Source organism: Colobus angolensis, unplaced genomic scaffold (assembly GCF_000951035.1).
Source record: "Colobus angolensis palliatus isolate OR3802 unplaced genomic scaffold, Cang.pa_1.0 Scaffold211, whole genome shotgun sequence".
Lineage (NCBI taxonomy): Eukaryota > Metazoa > Chordata > Mammalia > Primates > Cercopithecidae > Colobus > Colobus angolensis.
The window spans coordinates 2,274,671-2,291,156 of NW_012115278.1; the positions used below are offsets into that span (position 1 = coordinate 2,274,671).

At 41.9% G+C, this 16,486-nt stretch overlaps 1 protein-coding gene and 1 long non-coding RNA gene across 4 annotated transcripts in view; both read right to left on the bottom strand.

Annotated features, from left to right (window-relative positions):
- Nucleotides 1-3,196: 3,196 nt before the first annotated feature.
- Nucleotides 3,197-5,515, bottom strand: LOC105512420. Its single transcript, XR_001001850.1, has 2 exons — nt 4,067-5,515; nt 3,197-3,994 (listed from the first exon to the last, which is right to left on the bottom strand). It is a non-coding gene; the product is annotated as an uncharacterized LOC105512420 (long non-coding RNA).
- A 201-nt stretch (nt 5,516-5,716) lies between these two features.
- Nucleotides 5,717-16,486, bottom strand: part of GABRB3 (gamma-aminobutyric acid (GABA) A receptor, beta 3) — a 227,818-nt gene continuing 217,048 nt past the window's right edge. For all 3 annotated transcript variants that reach the window (XM_011942872.1, XM_011942873.1, XM_011942874.1), the window contains one exon: nt 5,717-7,684. In XM_011942872.1, the coding sequence (XP_011798262.1) occupies nt 7,343-7,684 (342 nt within the window). In that variant the 3' untranslated portion in view covers nt 5,717-7,342. The remainder of the gene's footprint in view (nt 7,685-16,486) is intronic.

Genomic DNA, 16,486 nt, shown 5'->3' on the forward strand with positions numbered 1-16,486 from the left:
TAAAATTTTGGTGGGGACGAATGTTTTCTATTTTGATTGCGAGGATGGTTTAATCATGTCAAAGTTGATTAAACTGCACACTTTAAATATGTGTGGTTTTGGAGTGTCATTTATAATTTCAAAATGCCATTTAGAAAATAAAATAGAATTGTTGAAAGATAAAAACCATTTCCCAGAAAACATAGCTAACAGAAAAAAAATCTAGAACAGGACAGAAAGACTATGTACTAAGAATCAAACCACAAAGTACAAAATCAGATTAGTAAGAGGCAGAAGAAATTTTCTAAAAAGTAATAGAAGAAAAATGTTTAGAGCTGAGAGATACAGATCTTTAGGCTGAGAGTTTCACCCAGAATCCAACACCATAAACAAAAGATGCACACTGAATTCACCTTTTGTGAAATACCAGAAAAACCTCACTCAGCCAGGGTCGGTTGGGTGGGGATAGTGAGGACGTGAGAAGTTGGGGGTGAGTCACCTATAAGCAAATAAGATCATCTGACATCAAGCCTGTTATCAGCATCACTGAATGAAAAAATACAATGGTACAATGATTTCAAAGTTCTAGGGAGATTACTTCCTAACACACAAGTCAATGCTTAGCTAATTACCAATTAAACATGAAGGACCAAAAGAAGAGTCAAGAGATGCATGAAGCCTCGAAACCTCCTGTCACCTATGCTCTTCCTGAGACATTAACTGAAGATGAACTTAGGCAAAATGGAGACAAAACCAGAAAAAAGGAAAAACATGAACGATATTTAAAAATTATGGAATATGGGAGTTTAGTGAAAATAAGTCTCAGGATGAGATTTATAATGAGGAATTAGTTTGCAGCAATCCTAATTTGTATGGGAAGTTAGTCAATGCCAAGAAGAATATTTTCATGAAGGAAAAGGGAAAAAGATTCCCAACAATAAATTTAATGACTGAAGTGGTGGTAATATTATGCACACAGTTAAGAAAGCACATGCGTCATTCTTCATTAAAAAGAATGCAAATTAGAAACCCCAGAATATATATTTGTGGGTGATAGAGTGAAATGAAATCTAAGAAGGTCTTGATGCAAACATAAATGTTATGTGGTTTGGATCAATTGAAGGAATGTAAGACAAATAATTCATTTGACTTGAATCTTAGGAATATTCTCCTTGAAATAGCCCAAAGTTGAGATATTGTACTTCTAAAGGTGAGAAAGAAACCCAAGCAAACTGCTTAGCTCTGCTTTGAATATTTATGTAATCTTAATAACATCACAGTTGTTAATTTGTTTTTAACTTTTAGAATTTATTTATAAGTAAACCCCTCAAGGCTGAAGTATAGTTAGAGTGCCAAATGTACAAGTTCTCAATCTTGACAGTGAAGTAACAGCTGACAGAACATCTCTTTTCTCACATGGCATCAACAAATTCCACTTTCCAGGCTAAAAGCACTATAGTATTTCTGTTATTCTTCTTCTTCTAATGTTTACCTTTACACATTCAGACAGAAGACTAAACCTTGAACCGTACTTATATAATATAGCTCAATAATGTGGGTTGTTTTTAGTTTTCAACTTTTAGGATCAATCTGTAAACATAATATTAAATACTGAAATATAATTTTACGACCTCAGTGTACATGCTTTCCACCTTGATAATGTAAAATTATAGTCACAGGAGACAGAACATGGGAGGTGGAAAAGGAGAAAGAGAAACACATGGAAGGATGGGGACATTGTATCTTCATCTAAAAAAAATGGGAGTCAAGAGATAAATGCCCGTATCTAGTGAAATAAGAAATGGAGATGTAAGTTGTGAAGACATTTTCCTAAAACTACCTGGCTATGAGAGACACTAACTAGTTTCCTATTTGGTTTCAAGATGCACAGACCCACACCCACACCCAACATGCCATTTCAGTGAATTGTATTTTACTTACAAGTACCCTCTACATTGCTTGCCTGTTGATTCTGTTTCTGTAAAAACCAAGCGCCATGAAGCACAAGTCCCTCTAATGCCGGGAGTACCTCAAACAATAACCATTGCTGGTTTAGCAACATGGGGCTGCATGTCTTACCTTAAAAATGGTATCACAGGTTCCCAAGAGTCTGTCTTCTTTGAAGAATAATGTTCCCATTCATAGGAGGGTTGATAAGCCCTATCCTTTAGAAGCTGGTAAAAAGGAAGTTAGAGCAGGAATTGTAAGAAGGTGTCACACGTGGGTGTGGGCAGGGCAGCTATGAGACAGGAGTGAGGAGATTGTGCAGAGATGGTCTGGGTATCACTGGACCCCACGTGCAGGGAGGCTTCCTCCACCAATTAAAAGCAGAATACTCTTTAAAGAAAAAGCTTTAAGAAATCCAGTCAGTATTTGAAAATCCTTTCTTCTGTGGTTATGGTAATTTGATTGTCACCTGGGATGGATAAGGTTTTAACCTAGTGAAATGGGTGAGAACTGTCTCCATTCATGATGTGCCAGCCTTAGAAGAAGAATTAGGGTGGAATATGTCCAAGTTGCGGTCCCCAAGTAGACCAGAAATGTAAAAAACTTATCCAAACAATGGAAAAAAAAGAATGAAAACAGGACCCGTAAAGAATTCCTAAAGAATTTGCATTATATTGCTTGAGAGTAAGGAAATTTGGAGGTAAACCTGAGGGCATTTTGTGAGACTTAAACCACCATGGGGAACATTCCTTTTAAGGTGAACCAACAGCTTCTCTGGAGGCCTAGATATAATTTCTCAATAAAAATTCTATCTGAAGTGTCCAAGGATCTGAATTAATTAGTTAATTAGTTCTGAGACATTGCTTGGTACTTTCTCACTGGAGAAAAACAAAAACAAAGAAACTGCCTTATCATACTAAAGAACTTAAGATAAGGATCAATACCACCTTGGCCAGAGCTTATAGGTAGGTTGGCTCTCTGACCTTTAATGTAAAAATATTTCTTGCTTAAAATCCCTACTTGAAGACAGGGACAAGTTAGAGCTCTGTGTGTCTAGTTGTCCTTTGAAGTTCAGGGTAAATAGTGATTTTCATTTTTTAAAGTCATAGTTCAATCGATCTCACATGCAGTCAATTTCGGGCTTATTTCTTTTTACTTTCAACAGAACCCAAATGGGCATGTGCTACTAAAAATGACTAGAATTAAAATAACCACACCGTCTTCACAAGATAGCCAAGGAAGAAAAAAAAAAATCAGTCTTCACATTTAAGTCAGTTAGTCCTTTTTTAATAAATTTGAATTCATTCATCAACAAGTTTCATATTGTATCTATCACTCAATTTTGCTGTTTTTTTCATGTCAAATAATACCAAAAAATTACATCAATGTGCTTAAGCAAAACTGGGTTTAAATTTATCTTTACAATAAAATGAAATCAACATGAGAATTGATTATGACAGCAATTGCCTATTCCTACTAGAATAATCCTGTACTTACCTTAAACACACTCAACTGACTTGGGAAGTAGAAACATGAGACAAGTGTGACAAAACATGTTCACGGGGTTGGTCCTAGGGAGAGGCACACGGGAGCCACTCTCTGGGAGGTCATTGTTTACCCAGGTGTTGGGAATTTAGTATTTCAGCAAAACATGGCACCTTTCAATGCAGTAGAAGAGGTAATCAACTCAAGGCACACTAGCTAGTGTCCTGGAAAAATTTAATTCACCTGGGCAGCTCTTTCCCCCAAGATTCGTTGTTACTCTAATGGCTCACACCGAGAGCCAGAGTCAATTCCAAGAGTAACAAAATATTTCACCAAGTGTTCGGTTTTGCTTACATAAAATGGCCAGAAACATGAACTGGTTTTCAGGTGGAGGGTTAAAATAAGAATTAAGTGATGGTTTATACTTTCAAGCCAGGAGATTCAAAGTTGGACACATTCTTGTTAGAACACACCATGGTGCGACAAACACCAATGGATTATCTGAATAGATGCTGAAAACGAACATCCACAACTGCAACGTGCCTGTCCCCTTAAAACCAGCCCCAGACTTGTTTGGCATCACCTTTGAGAAACCAGCCCCAGACTTGTTTGGCATCACCTTTGAGAAACCAGCCCCAGACTTGTTTGGCATCACCCTTGAGATGATCCCCTTGGTAAAAATGTCAGTGCTGTGTTTGGACGAGAGAGAAGTGCCTTTGAGGGAGTGACCGAACATGTCAAAGTTCTGGGTGCTGGCGTTAAAAACACATGATATTGCAGATGTGCAGGTAGCTTCCACACCTAATGGAAATATTCTCATGACATACCTTCTAGTTCGTTTGAGATTCGGGGGGAAATGGATGTCGCATGGTATAGACAGTGAAACCCCTCCACAGTCCCGGGGTTGGTGAACAGGAGTAACACTTGATTTAAGGACCACTCAAGTCTATCAGTCTTCCTCTGTAGGGAGTTACGTAGCAGGGCTCTTCCATGATCTCAAGGATATCTGAATATGGGTAATAACAAACTGTCATAACAAGATTCTTCTGTAGATCTTGAGCCCCTGTGGCGCATTTTGGAAAGACAGGACTACTTAGAAAATTAACTTTTTATTACTTTCAGTTGTTAAGAAAGAAATCTCATTATATCCCCAATGACAATGTTTCTCTCCTTACTCAAGAGGTCTGGGTGTGGGTAGCAGCCACGTCCCAACAATGTCAGAGGTCCGGGTTCAGAATTCCTCAACGCGGCTCAGTCACGGGCTCAGATAACTACTGTGGAGCAATGAGAGGTCATTTGAACACAACAGAGACTCCAATTCAACTCTCTTCTGTTAACACAGTCGAGTTCTCTTCTCAATGTTCTCACAAGTTTTAAAAACGGAGAAGCTATAAAATAAGTTTGTTAGAAGAAAAGTAATTTTCTTCTGAAATGGAGTAAAGCAAACACATACCCAAGGATCTTAAAAAGTTTTTTTTTGTTTTTACAGAATATATGTATGTATGTGTGTGCATGTGTGTTTGTGTGTGTGTGTAGTTACAAACACTATTTAGAGTATAGCTAATATGTTAACTTCATCGCGGTGTCTACAAAGTTGTGGATCCCAGTCTTGGTGCCAAATGCATATAAAAAGCTCAAAAGCTATTATGACTATACCATGCAAATTTATATCTAGAAAACCTCGGGAAGGAGACTGCAGCTCCTTGGAGCCTCACGGGGTCTCTGCCTGTGATATGTGGGTACCTCAACTATGCATCAAAAAAGTTTTAAATCACTTTTCTCCCAGAAAGAATTAATGTCACAGTTCTGAACAGGATAAATTATACACTTAAACAGACCACTGACTGTTTCTGTCCACATCATCCATTTACATTTTGGGGTCCCTCTTCCGCATGTGGACCTCACACCTTTAATTACTGGATACGGAAAAAGATATACCTGAAGGATTGAAAGGGATAAGGTCTTTGCAAACGTATTTTTTTTCCTTTAACATGATAATAATGAGAAGGCCACTTACAAGGTTTTTCCCAATCTGTTTAACTTTCAGGGTCCCCCATTGTCACCGATGGAAAAAACTGTCGGAGAAAAGCCAAAGCCGCCACCAAAGAAAAATCAAGTAGTGGTCAGCTCACGGGGACAGCCCACACCACACGCACCCTCAGGGGAGGTGGTGCCTCTACCTATGTCGAGACAACTGGGGCCAACCATTGGAGCACTGGGCTAGACTCTGGTCCTTGGTTTTGGATAGAACAGAGAGGGTGAGGCATACGTGGCATTTTGGGATAAAGTATTAATTTAGCAGTTCTTCCTGCAAATTTTACTTTTTATTTTTTCTCCAAATGCTCAACTTCACTGTGACACCTGTTTGCACACCTGTAGTCATTTCAGTTTATGGATGCCTGTGATAGAAATATTGTTTACAAAAAATATATCATCTTTTTTTTTTTTCTTTAGAAAGATCTCATCTAAATAGTAAGTTAAGGTTGCGTCTATGAAACCGGTGCACCTTGTCTTGTTTCTACGAGCTTTAAAAAGTCCAAATACTGATGAGGCTGTGGATTGGAAGGAAGCAACAGTGACCGTGTTTGCTGTCAGGTTGCCCTCCTTTGCCTCAGAGAACGGTCATGGGTCGTTGGGTGACGCGTGGTGTGTAGGGGTCATGTTCCTGCAGAATCCTAGTCAGTCTAGGAGTAGTTGGATGTGCTTATGAAATATGTCAGATACAGAAATAAAGGCATGAGGATGTTTCTTCGTTTCCGAAATTGAACAGAAGTGTTTTAGCTTCAATCTTAATTTCTAGATAACAGAAAGTAGTTACATCACATGAAGGAAAATATGACATCGCATGCTGCCACGATAGCAAGCGTAAGAAACAAAATCTTGGTAAATATACATATATATGCATATTATGCAAATATATTTTCTATTAACATACAATGTTATAAGAATGATTGATAACATAACTGCAAGGGGGGAAAATCATCCTAGATGGTTTTACCTTAGAGTAACGAATAACCTGAGACGTCTATGCTTTCTGTTGGATATCAGGCCTAGAAATCCATACGAGATGTAGAGCACATTTTCAGTGATTGAAATGTCATTGGCAAAACGTGCCACTGTGTTTGCACATGACAGTGAAGCTGGATCCACTCCAAGTGAACAGCAGAAACAAACTACACACTGTGTATGAGAGTACTTACAATGAGATGCCATTCACTCCCGACGGGTTTTCAAAAGACGGTCGTTCAGACGTCAACGTGGGATCTATCTATGTTTAAGACAACAGGTAAGCACACTGCCAGCGGCTCACCCCAGCCACTAAACCCTGACAGAAAACGTATGCCCGATGAAAACAAACCTCATCACCAGAAAAGCCAAGAAGCCTTCGCTTACTAAACTGAACGAGAGGATATGAAGTGAGTGACTCATTTTAAACTAGCAATACCACTGTATGAGTTTTCAAAGATTAACTAAGAATGTCTTTCTGATTTTTAAACTAAAACATCTAACTTATGGTAATAAAAGACACATTTGGGGATGATATTGTGTTTCACACCCTCATTCTCAAGGCATAATATTTAGATGATACTTGTCCCTTTCAATTAAAAAAGAAAAAAACTATGACTTTCTTTAATATGCATCCTGTGGTAAATTGTCCATAGCTGCAAAATGTATATATGTATGTGTATTTGTCTTCCATACACATGGGCACTGACTCCTGTGTGTATAAACATATACACATACATCCTCATATACACGTGTATTTTATATATATGCTGAGAAAGTTCACATATATATACAATTGCGTATGTATATATGTGTGTGTCTGCTTGTGTGTGTGTCTGTGTGTGTACAGGTATAAAAACTTGACAGGCAGAGTAATATTTCACTCAGTGTTAAATTAAGTCTTTGAAAAATCAAGTACAGTCACTCAGTTAACATAGTACAGCCAGTAAACTAAGTTGAAAAGAGAAAAAGTGAACGGAAACACGATCCTGGACCATCTGTCTATGGCATTCACATCGGTTAGATCAGGTATTTTAATTTTGAGCTGCGAAGACCTCCTCCGTAGATGGGTCTTCTTGTGTGGGAGGCTTCTGTCCCCCAGGAATCGCCCATGCCCTTCTCGAGGCATGCTCTGTTTCCTGTACTGGATTCCTGAGTTGTCAAAGGATATTGCTGAATTCCTGGTATCGCCAACACCACTCGCGACCTCATTCATTTCGTTGTGAACTTCCAGCGATGTCAACAGAATATTTCCATGAGCATCCACCTAATTGGAAGGAAAGTGCACCTGGTTAGACAGCTGGCAGGCCAATGAATCCGATTTCCCTATGCAGATCCCGGACAGAATGATGTCATGCCATCACCTTACATCTTTTACGAGAAACTGTACATCTGTCAAACCCAGCACTCCGTTTTATTGGAAAATGTCATTTTGGAGGTTAATTGCAGTTGAGAGATTTTTATTTCCTTGATCTAAAAATGCTCATGTAAGAGATTAGATGCAAGAAGGGGGAGGGGCTTTTTCAAATTGCAGTTTCACATTATGGAGACAAATCCTTACTGAAAAAATTATTAAAGTACAAATGACTTTCAAGCTGTTAACTTAGGTGCTCTAACCATTTTCACAACTACGCTTTGAATAAAAACTATATTCTCCCATTTGTCTTTGGAAGTCATCTTGTTCCCTTTTCTGATGATATAACACACCCAAATTACTACAGAGAAACACATGAATAGTCCCGTGATCGAAAAGCACGCCTGATGACTTCCGTGGAGTACATACACACCCCCAACCCCAACTCAAGTAGGCTCCCCTTGCCCAATACTGGTTCTGGCAGGAGACTTCTTTTTGAAGGGCTACATGTAAAATAGACGAAATTCCCTTCCCACAATGGAGCCAGACTTTACAATGATAGCGTTTTATTCTGTGCCAAATTAGCTTCAGACGTTTCATGATGATGCCAAAGGTCCACTCTGTTTGTGGGTTGGTCTGCCCTGGAACTTTGAACCTTTCACAGAACATCCGGGGGCTGGGGGCCCCAGTGGAGTCATTTCTGAAATGAACTACTAGCATCTGCTTTCTGAGCAGTTCCCATCCCTGCCACAGCGCCAAGGGCCATTCCACAGTCTCCTGGGCTTTCACTCCAGCACGCCCCACACTTCTCCATTTCTCTTCTCTTTCTTTGCCTGGAGGGCCATTTTCTTTGTCCTGTTTTTGGTTATGGAAAGCCTCCCCCGTGTTTCAGTACTAGATTAAGTGTCTGTGGCTTCCTCCATAAATCTTTCACAAAACACAGTTATTTTGTGTAGGAATAATTTATTGCTGTATTAATTTGTGTCTTCCCACCTTCTGCAATTTCATCAATGGCATCCAGCTAGATGAGCAGGAGGTGAGGTGGTGAGAGGAGTCCTGCTTGAGAAGGCACTGGGCCTGTGTGGAGTTCCAAGTGGGGACAGGACCACCGGTGGGATGACCTCAGACTTCAAGGGGGCTGGGACACAGGAAGGGCTGCACATCCAGGGACCACTCAGACTTTGGTGGAAAGGCACGAAAGAGGACTCTCAGATGTCTACAGGTTTGGTAACACCATTCTAGGTCACTTCATTACGCTTGGGGAAAGTGAGGTGGTCATCGGGGTAATGGCCTCCAGGGAGGTTGGAACCCTAGGATCAACCCAGTCTAGTTCAACCTTGTGTAATAAAATGGTGAGTTATTTTCAGTTGCCATGAACCCCCAGGTTGAAGGTCATGTAACCTGAGCATGCCCAGATGGACCAAGCATACAACCATGGGTGGAGCCTAAGCGCTCAGCAAACACCACATGGCAGGATCCAGCATCCAATCAGATTGAGCCCTTGTGTCGCCCCAGGGAGGGATGCAGCCAGACCACACCTCCCAGCATCACCTCATTGCAAGAGCCAATCAGAACATGCCTCATTACCCTATGCCTATAAAACCTGCCCCAAACCTCAGTTCCACGAAACAGATTTGAGCATTTCCTCCTATCTCTTTGCCAGCTGACTTGCAATAAAACTTTTATTTTCTCAAAATTCAGTGCCATCGTAATGTCTTCCAGCACATCAGGCAGTGAGCCCATTCATCGATCGGCACCAAGCTCGCAATCCTCACCAGATTCTGCGAGTACGTTACCCTATGCAAAAGTGACTTTGTGCTCGTCATTAAGGGCACATACCCTAAGACAGGAAGATGACCCGGGATTGTCCAGGTGGGCCCAATCTCATCACACGTTCAAAAGTAGAGAACTTTCTCCAACAGGAAGCAGGAGAAAAAGTCAGAGAGATAAAAGCAGAGGAACTCAAAGCCTGAGGACTTGAGTCACCCCTGATGGAAAGGCTGTAGGGAAAACATAAGAAGGAACAAGGCAGCTGATAGGAGCAAAGATGGCCCCAGCTGACAGCCCAAAATCAAATAATCCCATTAGAAAATGGACAAAGGATCTGAATACACATGTCTCAAAGGAAGACATACAAATGGCAAACAGGCACATGAAAAAAATACTCAACATCACTCATCAGGAAAATGCAAATCAAAGCCACATGAGATATCGTCTCACCCCAGTTAGAATGGTTACTATCAAAAAGACAAAAACAACAGGTGCTGGCAAGACAGCCAAGAAATAGGATCTCTTAGACACTGTTGGTGGGAATATAAATTCACGCAGCCATTATGGAAACCAGTATGGAGGTTTCTCAAACAACTAAAAACAGAACTACCATAAGATCCAGCCAAGGCAATGGGGACCTCAATTTACAACCACAGGGAGTTGTCCTTGACCAAGCACCTGAGTGATCCTGGAAGCACAGTTAACCCAGAACCTGCAGAAAGGAAAGGAACACAGACTGTCAGTACTTTAATTTCAGCCTCCTGACACCCTAAGGGAAGGACCCAGCCGAGTCTCACTGTACCTGCATGTCTGGCCTAACAGAATCATGAGATAAAAGCAGGTGTCATTTAAAGCTACATTTGCGGTACTCTGTTACAGTGGTAATCAAAACTACTACAGGAGGTGAGAGGGGAGATACATCTGCATTGCGCCTCAAAGAATGAGTAGAAATTTTTCAGACAAAATGCAGCAAAAACATCACAAGCGAAGCTTGAAGAGTACCTGAAATATTTTGAGAAAGGCAAACACCGTTCCCAGCACACACTAAGCCTGAGACAGATGAGGTCACGATCATCACTGCCATTATCCCTTTCGTATCCTCTTATCACAAGAGAAAAGTACACCTCGTGCTGGGTGGAAACACAGATTGGATTCAGGCCAGGGAGGTTTTTGTTTTTTGCATGTCAGGTGAAAGAATTTCAATGTAACTCTTTAGGGAACAGGAAAGAAGAGTAATTTCTAGGTAGAAAGTCATAGATTTCTGAAGTGCAACTCAAGCTATAAGAAATTGAATTTGAGAAGAGAGCGTGCAGAGCGGGGCCCCAGGGAGAACGCCCTGCAATGGTTTCTGTTTCTTTTAGGGCAGTCTGGAATGGAAATGCCCAAAGCCCATGAATAACTGCTCCCCTGGCGACTGAACCCATCTCGGGGTTCTCCCTAAGCCTCGAGACACACACGGCATGCCCACAGCAGCAACGCTGGGCCTCCGCCTGCCCAGTGCTGAATCTCCGTAGTTCAGGGGCTGGGGAAGGAGTGGAGAGTCACTCAGCACCCCAATCCCACTCCGGCCCATGCACTCCTCTTCCCTGTGAGCTCCTAGCAGGAGTGCTCACACGGCAGCAAGTGTGCCATGAGTCCAGGCGGGGCCAGTGCCTCTGAGCCAGTGCTACATCCTATGGTTCTAGGACGAAGAGTGTCACTGCGGGTCTTCCCTGTAGTTTACAGCCAGCACTGGTTTAGAAGCGGTCAGAGAGTGACCTCATCTGTCCTCCACTGGATGGAGTGGTCTCCTTAGAATGGAGGACAGTCAGGCTGAGAGTGCTTGGAGATGGGAATGGACCGAGATCACACCATCCGTGCTGGAAGGCCCTTCATGGAGACACATGATGTGGCGAGGTGAGGAGGGCATTTTCTTGTATTTTGTATCCAGCAGAAAGAAAATTCTAATGGAGCTTGTATCTCAAAAGCACTTGGAATGTTAGATCTTGGTAAAATTTTGATTTTTTCTTTTTCTTTTTTTTTTTTTTTGAGATGGAGTTTCACTCTTGTTGCCCAGGCTGGAGTGCAATGGCGTGATCTTGGCTCACCGCAACCTCCTCCTCCTGGGTTCAAGCAATTCTCCTGCCTCAGCCTCCCGATTAGCTGGGATTACAGGCGTGCACCAACACGCCCACCAGATAATTTTGTATTTTTAGTAGAGATGGGGTTTCTCCATGTGGTCAGGCTGGTCTCAAACTCCCAATCTCAGGTGATCCTCCTGCCTCGGCCTCCCAAAGTGCTGGGATTACAGGCGTGAGCCACCGCGCCCGGCCTTCTGTTATATATCTGTCCTTTCTGTTTTCTTTCCATGGAATGATTAGCAGCAAAACTCTTTAAATGACAAAGTGTGTCTGCACATCTTTAATACAAGGGAAGCATTCCTTGGTTTGGGAGACAGAGTTTCTCATTGTACCAAGAGAATATGGCAGGAGAAGCCCAACAGTTAAATTCAGGTGTGGCTGAAACAGGTGCCCATGGCAGTAGCAGGTCCCCTGTGCAGGCCACCTAGGGCTAGCTGTGGGAGTGCTAGGGACACATCTTCCTGGGGCAAGAGTAGTCATTCACTATCCCTAAGAAGGGGTAACCTGAACCTGCCCTGGATACTGCAGGGAGGAGGGCTTGACTGGGCAGCCCAGCTGGTCTTTGAAGGAAGAACGACTCACAGCAAGATTCTCCAGGAGAGAAGCTTGTCCTCTGGTCTTTATCTCCTTCCAGCACCTTCTATGGTACCCTGTTCCACAAAGGAAAGACGTGGTGGAGAGAATGAGCTGCCTGGCTCACACTGGGAATCTTGTTGTGGAGAGGGCCTGGGTCGGGGGTGGGGGGGGTCAGCCAGTGTGTTCCTGTTCATTTGGGGTGTTCCATTCATTCCATTTACTGCAACGAATACGCTTGGTACCCCACCAAGTATATCTGATTTTGAATCATGAATCAGAAAGTATATTAGGTTACCATGTAAAGGAATTTGATAAATTGAGGTCATTTATCAAATAAGCTCAATTTGATTTTATTAGAATGTCCAGCATTTTAAACAGTTCTACTTAAAGGGTAAGCTTATATGTTTAAAATTTATCTGATGTTGAGTCAGAAGATAATCAAAGGTGGAAGATGCTTGTAGTTTTTTTTTTTGAGATGATGTCTCGCTCTGTTGCCGAGGCTGGAGTGCAGTGGCGCAATCGCGGCTCACTGTAAGCTCTGCCTCCCGGGTTTACGCCATTCTCCTGCCTGAGCCTCCTGAGTAGCTGGGACTACAGGCGCCCGCCACCACGCCAGGCTAATTTTTTGTATTTTTAGTAGAGACGGGGTTTCACCGTGTTAGCCAGGATGGTCTCGATCTCCTGACCTCGTGATCCACCAGCCACAGCCTCCCAAAGTGCTGGGATTACAGGCGTGAGCCATCGCATAGTAATGCAGAATTTGTTCTTTTCAATAATACTAAGTGGTTTGGGAATTACAGTATCAGAAAAGTGAAATCATTTTCCTGAAGATGGAAAAAATCAAAAAGCATTATTTAGCTTTAGAAAAATGGTCTCTACAGACTATGCAATGTTTTAAATAACAAAACTGTGAGATGAAAAGAGCCTAGTCATCCACTTCAGGACGTGGGATGCCTCCCTGGAGAATGCACTTCCACGAAGGAGCTGGGATTGTTCAAGACCATTCATTAAAACATTACCACACGGCTGCTACATGCACCATCTTGCTCTGTCCTTTGGAGCACAAAGTGAACACAAGAAGGTCCTCACCCTCAAAGGGTCTAGCTGATGAGATCTTAAATAATCAACAAGTGCATTTGAAAAAATACTGCATTCTGCTTTTTAAACACATTGACAATTAATACTTTTTAGAGACAGGGTCTTGCTCTGTTGCCTGGGCTTGAGTCCAGTGGCAGGACCATAACTCCCTGCAGCCCCAAATTCCTGGGCTCAAGTGATCCTCTTGCCTCAGCCTCCCAAGCAGCTGGGACCACAGGAACTCACCACACCTGGCTATTTTTTTTAATTTTTTTTTTTTTTTTTTGGTAGAAACAAGGTCTTTCTTTGTTGCCCAGGCTGATCAGGAATTCCCAGGCGTAAGGAATCCTCCTGCTTCCGCCTCCCAAAGTGCTGAGGTAACAGGCTTTGAGCCACCGCACCTGGCCTAAACACACTTTTAAATACCATCTCTTTTCTGTTATACAATAACATATAAAAAGCTCCTTTTATCAAAATCTAGTAGACCAGAATTAACAAATTTGTGGAGTGAAATACCAAGGAGAGGAATGTCTTTTCTTAAAGGAAGAAAGGGGAGTATTTTGCAACCTGTTTAGTCAGATGAACTTTGACGATTCTAATGACTCAGTTTTACCCGGCTTTATAAAGATGACATTTATAAGCCTTGTCCTCTCTTCCCACTAGGAAAGTGGAAAAAACATACCCCTCCAGTGCGACCCAATCCATGACAAGTAGCGCTCGTTCATGGACACATGTTACAAGAGCAGGTGTACCATGTCCGCGTCATGGGTGTGCATGTTTTGGAAGATGCAGTGAGTCAGATGCTGTCTAGGAGGCAAGGCTTGCTGGGCACATGGGATGTGAGTGATCTGCCATTTTCACAAGCATAAAGCATGTGCCCCATAAGTTGGCAGAACAGAAACAAAACCAACTGCTTAGAGCAGGGAGTGACGGGGGCAGGACGCAGATAAGTGGGAGGCCGAAAAAATCAAGGAAAATGTTGGCCGGGCGCGGTGGCTCACGCCTGTAATCCCAGCACTTTGGGAGGCTGAGGGGGGGCAGATTACGAGGTCGGGAGATCAAGACCATGCTGGCCAACATGGTGAAACCCTGTCTCTACTAAAAAAAATATATAAAAATTAGCCGGACATGGTGGCGGGTGCCTGTAATCCCAGCTACTTGAGAGGCTGAAGCAGGAGAATCGCTTAAACCTGGGAGGCAGAGGTTGCAGTGAGCTGAGATCGTGCCACTGCACTCCAGCTTGGGGGACAGAGCGAGACTCCATCTCAAAAAACAAACAAACAAACAAACAAATAAAAAAAGCAATCAAGGAAATGTCATGGAGGAAAACATCTGGCTTAGATCTTGGAGGGAAATGTGGACCAAGAAGAAAAGCATCCTAGGTAGACAGGACAGGACAATGGAAGGGGAATGGGTCACCATGTAGGTGGGAACTTCAGGAACTGCACAGGTAGCGTGAAGACGACACAAGACATCGGGTCAAATGAATGCTAAGCTGAGTTTTCAAGACCGAGATACAAATCTGTATGAATCCACGTCCTGTCTTCCCCAGTCCTGTGGCCAGTGTTGTGTCTGGGAAATGATCTCACGAAGGTGGGTCTCTAAGGCTGTGCCCTGGAACTCTAGTGAAGAAAACTTAGCTTGAGGGAAGTCAAACCCACCTCCCCACCTATGTTGTTAATAATTTACAAAACTACAGTGCTCTTGGGGGCTTGGGCATGCATGACTAACTGGTAGCTGTCTCAGGATACAGTGCATGTGAGAAAGAACTCGAGAACCAATACAATTTTACAGTATTCTTATTTCAGAGTGGGTGGACAGTTGTAATGGAAATAACAGTGCAGGTAACTCTCATTCTAGTGTGAAAAGGAACCTGAACATATATTGAGTTAATAAGATCTTAGCGTGAAATAGTCCGGCTGCTTTATTGATGGTTTTACATTTGTATGGTTTTCATTTAAGCATGAACCAGTATGTAGAAAATTTCCACCAAAATTACTCATGGATTTTTTTTTCTGAAAGAACTAAAGGGTTATTAAAAATCTGTTAAATCTTAGGAACCAAATAAACAAATATTTCCAAAAGAGAAAGTCTTTTTCTATTATCTAGAATTTAAGTCTTAAAGTAGAAAGAAGCGATTGTGGGTGAAATACAAGGCTGAAATGCCCTTCATAGAATGACAGATGACTTGCAATTTTTAAATCATTTCATGAATACTCTTTATTTTGAAGGGTTCATCTCATATCTACTATAATTAGAACCATTGATTTCAATGAAGTTTTTCTTCCTGCTCTATAACCTTGACAGGTGCAAACATTCAAAGACTAAAAAATCTCATTCAGAATATAGCACAGAGAGATTTTTTGTTTTTTCCTAAAATATGTCACCAGATTGGCACACAGTTGATATCTCATTCTCTAATTTTCTTCCAGCTTCTAGTTAAGTAAAATACTGTCGTTTTAGAGGAATGAGAAAGGACTTGTCACATGAAGAATGAAATCTTGCTCTTTAGTAAGAATGATGTTGAGTCTGCAGCTCTGATTCCTTGCCAAGAATTATGACTCTCTACCACCTCATGAAATTCAAATACTAATTGGTCAACTTGTAAAATATCACAAGGCTTGTAACCATAATGCATGAATTACAACCAAAGATGAACTCTTGGGTATAGAAACAACTCAGGAACAAACAGATGGTATGCACAGGTAAGTTACGGTCAAGGCTTACATGGTACCACTAGTCTGGGGAGATACTAAGTGAATATGTGAATGTCTTAAGTATTCATGAATCAACTACTAAGTTAAAATATGGCATAAATACTAAATATAAGGAAAATCTACTCATGGTTTTACAGTAGGGTCACTAAAACCATAGTATCAAGAGGCAGTTGCTGGTGGCCTACAGTGTCCATAGCGGTACTGTTTTCTCTTGAGATGCCTTACGGGACACAGAAAGTGGTCTCAGGAAAGACAATGACAAGCTAAGTCCCTGCTGTGGAGCCAGCAGCTGTCAGTCAGGGGAAAGCTGCAGGGTGTTGCTGGCCACGCTGAGATGCAATCCCAGGTGCTATCCCTGACACGTCATAGCACTATTCACAATAGTAAAGACAGAGAATCAATCTAAATGCCCATCAACAGTGAACCAGATAAAGAAAGTGGGGTACATATATACC